Genomic DNA, 8,770 nt, shown 5'->3' with positions numbered 1-8,770 from the left:
TTATCTCTTAACTTTCCCGCGTGGCTCCCTCGGTTCCATGATGTTGCCACACAACTTTGATTAGAGGAATCGTTTCGTTTCGTAGTACCTGCTTCTTTTGATCCTCGATTCTCACTGGTTTTTCCACGTACGACATTTTATCGTCTACATCTATCTCTTCGTAATTCAGAACGTGGGTCGGATCCAGTTCATACTTCCTTAGCATTAACATGTGGAATATGTCATGTACCTGAGCCAACCTTGGCCGCAAAGCTAGGCGATACGCCAATGATCCAATTCGCTCCAAGATCTCAAGCGGTCCTACATATCTTGGGTTTAGCTTGCCTTTCTTGCCAAAATGCTACATTCCTCGCATTGGTGATACCTTGAGGAACACATGATCTCCGACTTGAAACTCCAATGGTTTACGTTGCCTATCTGCGTAACTTTTCTGGTGACTTTGGGCCGTCCTTAGCCTATCCCTGATAACTTTAACATCATCCGACGACTGTTGCACCAACTCGGGTCCCGTAATCTTTCGTTTTCTAACTTCGTTCCAACAAACAGGAGTCCTATAGGGTCTGCCATCTAACGCCTCGAAAGGTGCCATTCTAATACTTTGCTGATAACTGTTGTTGTACGCGAACTCAACAAGGTGTAACTGTTCCTCCTAACTTCCTTTGAAATCCATAATATAGGCCCGCAGCATATCCTCGAGAGTCTAAATCATTCTCTCGGATTGGCCATCTGTCTGCGGATGAAAAGTGGTGCTGTACTGCAACTTTGTTCCCATAGCGCCTTGAAAACTCTTCCAGAACGTAGTGGTGAACTTAGGGTCACGATCTGACGTGATCGTTACCAACACACCATGAAGACAAACTATATGCCTAGAGTACAACTCAACATACTTGTCCATGGCAAAGTCTTTTCGCACCGGAATGAAATGAGTAGACTTTGTGTGTCTATCCACCACAACCCAGATAGAATCATTACCTCTTTGGCTCTTCGATAGACCCATCACGAAATCCATCGTAATATGCTCCCATTTCCATTCTGGTATTTCCAGTGGTTACAGCAGTCCGCCAGGCTTACAATGCTGTGCCTTCACCTGTTGACACGTTAAGCATCTAGCCACATGCTTGGCAATATCTCCCTTCATGCCATTCCACTAATAATATTGGCGTAGATTCTGATACATCTTCGTGCTGCCCGGATGGATACTGTAGTTACTGCGGTGAGCTTCTGCCAAAATTTCCTTCTTAATTCTTTCATCATTGGGTACGCACAACCGTCCATGAAACTTCAAGATCCCATCTTCGGAAACTTGAAAGTCAGATTTTCTCTTAGTGGCGTCCATTTGCAGAATCTTTTGCAGTTTAGGATCTGAAGGTTGTGCTGCTTTAATCCTAGTTTGCATTTCAGGCTCAATCTTGAGAGTAGCCATTAAACTCGAGAAGTGACTTACCTTGAACTTGAAATCCGAGTCCCAAATTCTTTCAAGCAAAAGCCATTGTTGAACCATCATATGCGCGATTGAAGACTTCCGACTTAATACATCAGTTACCTTGTTAGCCTTACCAGGACGGTATAGAATCTCGCAGTCATAGTCCTTAAGCAGCTCCATCCATCTACGCGGTCTCATATTCAATTCCTTTTCTTAGAACAATACTTTAAGCTATGATGATCCGTATAAATATGAAACCTTTTCCTGCACAAATAATGCCTCCAGATCTTGAGTGCGAAAATGATCGCTGCTAGCTCCAAGTCGTGCGTCGGGTAATTCAATTTGTGTGGTCTTAATTGTCGGGACACATAAGCCACAACTCTTTCATGCTGCATTAAGACGCATCCTAATCCTTTGTGTGACGCGTTGCTGTAAATCTCATAACCTCCTAAACCAAACGGTAACGTTAAAACATGCGCAGTAGTTAGCTTCTGCTTAAGCTCTGAAAACTACGCTCACAGTTATCAGTCCATTTAAACTTTGTGTCCTTTTTCAACAATTGCGTCAAAGGCATGGCTATCACAGAAAACTTGTCCACGAACCTCCTATAATAGCCAGCCAATCCCAAAAAACTCTGAACTTCAGTTACCGTCATTGGTCTTGGCCAATTCGTAACTGCCTCGATCTTAGTTAGATCTACTGAAATTCCTTCCCCAGAAGTCACATGTCCAAGAAAAGCTACTCGAGTTAACCAAAATTCGTATTTGCTAAACTTGGCATATAGTTTACGGTCTCCAAGGGTTTGCAGCACTGTCCTCGAGTGTTGTTCGTGTTCCTCTGGACTCCTCAAATACACCAGAATGTCGTCAATGAATACAATCATGAACTTGTCCAAATACTCCTTGAACACCCTGTTCATCAAGTCCATGAAAGCTGCAAGTGCATTTGTCGGACCAAACGGCATCGCGGTAAACTCGTAATGTCTATAGCGTGTCCGAAATGCCATCTGCGGTATATCTTCCTTTCTAATCCTCAACTGGTGATAACCTGTCCTCAAGCCTATCTTCAAAAATACCGAAGCTTCTTGAAGTTGGTCAAACAAATCGTCTATCCTCAGTAACGGATACTTATTCTTAATCGTCACCTGATTGAGTTGCCTATAGTCGATGCAAAGGCGCAATGAACCATCTTTGTTTCATACAAATAGGACTGGCACTCCCCAAGGTGATGCACTAGGACAAATAAATCCTTTGTCCAACAACTCCTGCATTTGAACCTTTAACTCCTTCAGTTCTGACAGCACCATTCAGTAAGGTGCCTTAGAAATCGGCTCCGTTCCAGGGGCTAACTCAATCACGAATTCTATTTCCCTTTCTGGGGGCAATCCAGGCAATTCTTCAGGGAAAACATCAGAGAACTCTGGTACTACATCGATGTCTTGCATCCTCGGTTCCTCTACCATAGTGTCAACTATAGTTGCCAAATAACCTTGGCAACCCTCGTCCAATAATCGAGTAACTTTAAGTGACGAGATCAAAGGAATCGATGGTCCTCATCGATTCCCGACAAACTCAAAGCCAATACTCCCTAAAGGCTCAAACTGAATCGTCTTACGATAACAGGTTACTGTGGCTCGTTACTTGATGAGCCAATCCAATAATCACATCAAAGTCAAACATCGTCAAGACAATCAAATCTATGCTATCCTCACGACCACCAACAAACAACTTACAATTAGCACAACCTACTGCCGATACTACGCTATCCTTTAAAGGGGTAGACATACTATAGACCACTCCCAGCGGTTTCGGACTCAACCCCACTAATTCCACAAATTGCATAGCCACAATCGAATGCGTAGCTCTAGGATCAAACAAAGCATAAGTAGTATGGTCATGTAACGAGACCGTACCTGTAATTACGGCGGGTGAGTCTTCTGCCTCCTTCCTTGTGACAACATAGACCCTTCCTTGTACTTGGGGTCGGTTCAATTGATTTGGCGGGGCATTCCTTGCAGGTTGTCCTACTTGCTGCATTGGTCCTTGCGCTTCCGTGACTTGGTGTGGATAGTCCCTAATGTGGTGGCCGTGCTGGCCACACCCAAAGCAAGCTCCCGTCGTCATAGGGTACGGGGCTGATCCATGGTTCCTACGGCAAAAGCGGCATGTACCGTTTTGATTGGATGCCAGCTTCTTCACGCCACCTTTCTTGTTAGGAGGGACAGGAAACCTACTCCCTGTCATCGATTTCTTCCTAAACCGATGATTATCCTTGTTTGGAACAAATCGCGATCCAGACGCGGTTGCCTTCTCAGCCAAGTTCCTCTCAATCAATTGTGCCTTCTCATACAACTCATCATAGTCCTTCAGATTCGGGGGCACAAGTTGATCCTTGATCTCGGGTTTCAACCCATCCCTAAACCTCCTTGCCTTATCAACCGGGTCTTCAACCAACCTCAGTGCATATTTGGACAATTCAGCAAACTTAGCCTCATATTGGTCTAACAACAATTGGTTTTGTCGAAGACGCTGAAACTTATTCATCTTATGTTCTCTAGCGCACTCTGATAAGTACTGACTGTAGAAAGCTTCCATGAAGGTACCCTACACTCGGGCCGTTCCTTCAGGAAATACCCTCATCTGGGTAGCTTCCCATCAAGTACTGGCATTACCTTGCAACTGGTAGACTGCCAACATCACCTTATCTTCATCCGAACATCTCAGCAGGGCAAAAACCTTTTCTAATTCCCTGTTCTAGAGGGTTGCAGCCTCAGGATCACCTGTGCCAGTGAACTTGGGCGGCTTGAGCTTTAGAAACTGCTCCGCCAACTTATGCATGGGCTGATTCCCATTTTCGTTTCCAGCCAATGGAACATCTACAGGTATAGGTGCAGGTGTAGGCACAGTAGCAGCAACGGCGGCAACAGCTTGGTTCTGTGCTTGCTGCCCTACCAAAGTTTCTAAGGTCTACAGGATCCAGTCCAATCTAGGATCCTCTAGTGCTCTCCTTCCAGCACTAGTTTGACCTGGCTCGGCCCGCCTCCTAGGGGCTCTCAGGTCAGGATTACTCATCTTGCAGGATCTTTATAGAAACCTACTTTCCAATTCTAACAAGGAATTATAATTCATGAACAACCTACTTAAAAACGAGAAATCTAATAACCAAGCATAGGTACAGAGGGTTTTCCTAAGTTACTATCCCAAAACCTTTCGCACCTTATCACTCAAAGTCGTTATCAAACTTGGATCGAGCTAACCTTGCTTTGATACCAATTCGTACAGGGATGCCACGCCTCGAATCCCGCGAGCGCGCAACATCCCACAATGGTCGTTAAGATGCGACGTCCCAAGACTCGTCGTTGACCCTTTCATTTTGATTACGCATGCAGAAGCGATAACAACCAACACCCAGACAACAACAATAAATAGGGATAGGTAGGAAAACGATTCACAGCAATCAAACAACAACACTATTTTAATATTTACTTGACTAACCTCTGGGAAACATTTTTTTTACAAGCCCACTTCGGGCATTTCCATAAAAAACCTACAAAAATATAGTGGCTAGGGTCAATCTACTTCACCATCAGTAGGTCAGTCCAAAAAGTATGGGGTGTCCTAACCCATCACCAACCCCCATGTGGTCCCGGTGGCGACTTCGGATCAGATACTATGTAATCCAGCTCGGGGTCCGAATCCTCCGAACTCGAATCAGACGGACCGGTGTCCGGCTCGATCACCTCCCCATCCGGGATATCGAGCTCCATGGGATCCTACAAAACCTCCTCGAAACCACCTCCTGGGGGTCCATCGAAGCCACGGATCGAACCAAAATTTTTATCACCCTCCTGAATATACCATGCTACATACTCGTGAGCCTGCCAAGGGCCTAGACCTACATCTACCCAAACAGTGGACACTAGCTTCCGATAAGCTCTGTCCGAACCAAACGGATACTCTACATACTCCGAATCTATGTCCATCAGGGCGCCAAAACGTATGGGCAGGCGATTCATGCTCGAGAGTCTGAAATGGTTAATAAAACAACAATGAGATAAACATCTCAATAAGTTAATGACTTAACCCTCCATTTAGAAGGCCAACTCACCTCGGGGTTCCTAGTCAGGCAACCGCACATCATATACGGGTCAATCACATGCCGAATAACAATCACAAGCATCTTGACCTCGCCATGGCATGCATGACATCAGCCAACAAACATCACAATAATGCATACTGCATAACACGTACTCAGAACACAATAAGAGATTTCCCATGCATCATGCATCCACACTCGTGCGCATGTCTCGATTATAAAGTAAAACTACTCGGGCACGTCTCATACCATTCCTAGTAGTATTCACCACATAATCAAATATTATGCAACATTCGTGTTCCAATTATTACGACCCCTCTAGGCCACTACATATCAAGCGATACACAGCGAGATGGTAGTCTTCTGGCATGACTGGACATCGTCCCGCCCCATCGGGCACGGCAACATCAAGCAAGACACAGTGAGATGGCATTTTAATACGGCAACATCAAACGATACACAGTAAGATGGTATCCCGTATGGAGCATCAAATCCGCCATCGGGCCGCGATTTGGAATCCGGAGTATTGGCAATCCAGATAATCTCCAGGCATCTGATAAATCGAGCATGATACACAGCAGACCTTGACAAATCGGGCATCGTCAAGCGATACACAGCGAGATGGCTCCAACATGTGATCACATGAGCACACGAGCATTCAAGCCAATTCTTATCTTTTCAATTGCCCCATGTAAACATGGATCGTGCTCGAATCAATGCTACATACAATTTCAAGTGATCACATATGCAAACAATAGCTCGACTTTGTAAAAACATCATTTCAAAACATCCTTTACCTTTTCAAGGCGTCAAATTCCTTTCTCAAACATAATTATAAAAATGATTCATTTTCAAAGATTCAAAATCTTTTCTTGAAAATAAAAGTTCAAATCATTTGGCCATATACGCTAATTTGTATAGCGAAATCCAACATTTGCGCCACAATTCAAACATAAAACGATCTCAATTTGGCATTAAAAATCATTTGAAAATATTAATATTTAATTCTCGGAAATAAAATATTTATTTATTATTATTTTATATAATAAAATATTAATATTTAATTCCGAAAATTAATTTATTCGATAAAAGAAATATTAATATTAAAATAATCGATAACTTATCACCAAAATTAACGATAACTTATCGTCCATACACCGATAGCCTATCACGTAAATAGTAATAGCCTATCGTTTAATTACTGATAACTAATCAATCAATTCTCGATAACCTATCGCCAAATTCACCGATAACCTATCACCAATTTCCCACAATAACCTATCCATCCAACGATAACCTATCATCCATGGTTATCAAATAATGCACTGATAACTTATTCACTAATCTTAAACAATCATTAACTTAATCTAAACCCAAATTAAACTACACTAAGTAAGTTTAACACCCTAAACACGGGATTAGGGGTTAACTTACTTATCTAACTACGGCGACGACGGCGGTGACGAGAGCTATTCAAGGTGGCTTCCGGCTCGGTACGGCGAGCGGCAGACGGAAGCGACGAAGGGAGTGATTGTTGGTGGCTGGTCGGCGGCAGCTTGGAGGCTGCTCCAGGCATGGAATGACGACTGGTGGCGGCAGCTGGACAGCAGCGATCATGTGGTTGCAGTAGCGGGTGAGTACGGCGAGCAGTTAGCAGTGGTGGACGGGCGCGACGAAGGAGCAGCTGCTGGTGGCTGTTCGGTGCGGCTTAGAGGCTAAATCGGGGACGGAATGGCAGTTGGCAGTGGTGGTCTGGCGTGTTGGACAGCGGTGGTGAGTGGCGAGGAAGGACGGCGGCGGACCAGTGGGTGGCGCAGCTTGCGTCTGGCTGGAACAGGCCAGCGACAGCCGGCTGGTGGCGTTGCTGCTTAGCTAGGGAGGAAGCTGGGACAGCGGTGGTGCGTTGGCGGGGTGGAATGGTGCTCAGCGGTGGCTAGCTCCTGCTAGGATGGGCCGGCGGTGAGCAACAGAAAATGGAGAAGCCGAGCGAAAGCAGAAGCAGCGACCGAGAAGAAGAAAAGAAGAAGAAGAAGAGAGGAGTGGAGTTGGTGGAGTAGGTGGGGGGTCAGTGGGAAGTCAACTGAAGGGGAGGATGGAGAGAGAGAGAGAGAGAGAGAGAGAGAGAGAGAGAGAGAGAGAGAGGTGGGTCAAATGATTGACTTCCACAAAATATGCTCCAATTTTCCCCTATTTCTTTTGCAATTATCTCACATTTTGTCCCCCCAAATTCCCACTTTGTCCTTGGCCCGTGTACCGATCGTGGGCCTAGTAAACTTTATTGGGCCTTGGTGGCTGGCCCCCTTGGGCACGAGGCCCAATGGGTTTTGCTCAGCTCACTTCAGTTTCTCGCGTCAAATTCCCGATTCTTCGATCCTTTTCCGAGATTGAAATTTTCGATGGCCAACTCGTAAAATTATGAGGCAACGTCCTAAGGCTCGGGTGTGAAATCCTTGAACATTCGACACTCGAAATCTGATTATAATTCGTGGCTGAAATCGATCAATCCTAGCTATAGTACATTCCAAACTAATGGGCAGCTGTTAGAAGTAAATTTCTCGATAGCCTTTGCCCTTTAGTTAGTGTTCTCTGAGTGATCAGGTCAGGGCGAGAATTAACTAATAGAGCGTCGATGAAATCACCATTTGATATATCACCAAAATAGATCGAATTTTCAGGATATTACACCGACAGCATCAATCATCTCTTAGTCACATATTTACACCCACAAACGATATTTTCATTTTACTTGCATGCACAATTCATATTGAACTTACCATTACCTTGTCCTCCTCGAACTCCAAAACAAGACGTGAATCTCAAATTTGCCCCACCCCATCAAGACTATTAGTACCTCAATGGCAAGTCCAGAATGTAAGGATTTAGTTTCAGGAGACGTCGAATCGAAAAGCCAATGTTTTCAAGTAAAAACTGGCAGTTCATTGAAATCTAGTACAACTGAACAGATTTGCATGATTTGGGAGATCAATTTCAAAGGCATAGGGAACGGGTTCCAAAAATTCTAAATTTCGAATATGTTATAAACAAGACCTTAAAAAATATTTTCCATGAAGAACACAATCCCAAAATCTTTGTGTAAAGGCCACTTTTAATGGCTCGAAGACAGACCAAAACTGGTCCACCGAAACAGGAAAGCCGAGTCACAAAGAATGCTTGTTTCACAACCGAAACTCTTTTAAAACACTTTGAAATTTTTATATGTAGTAGACGAGGGCTTCCTTAACAAATTTTGTG

The 8,770-nt window shown here is 44.3% G+C and overlaps 1 protein-coding gene across 1 annotated transcript; it reads right to left on the bottom strand.

Moving 5' to 3' along the window:
- Positions 1 to 3,033: 3,033 nt before the first annotated feature.
- LOC115662801 (uncharacterized) lies at positions 3,034 to 4,017 on the bottom strand. Its single transcript, XM_030584899.1, has one exon. It carries the CDS (start codon positions 4,015 to 4,017, stop codon positions 3,034 to 3,036), a length of 984 nt encoding a protein of 327 aa, XP_030440759.1.
- Positions 4,018 to 8,770: the final 4,753 nt, after the last annotated feature.

This window comes from Syzygium oleosum, unplaced genomic scaffold (assembly GCF_021117445.2).
Source record: "Syzygium oleosum isolate NSW1041296 unplaced genomic scaffold, Sole_v2.1 Sole_v2.01, whole genome shotgun sequence".
Classification (NCBI taxonomy): Eukaryota; Viridiplantae; Streptophyta; class Magnoliopsida; order Myrtales; family Myrtaceae; genus Syzygium; species Syzygium oleosum.
The sequence above is the reverse complement of the archived record's forward strand: the minus strand, read 5'-3'. Positions and strand labels throughout refer to the sequence as shown.

Bases quoted from the DNA above. Each gene is read 5' to 3' on its own strand.
- LOC115662801 (XM_030584899.1), bottom strand. From the start codon at position 4,017: ATGGAAGCTTTCTACAGTCAGTACTTATCAGAGTGCGCTAGAGAACAT.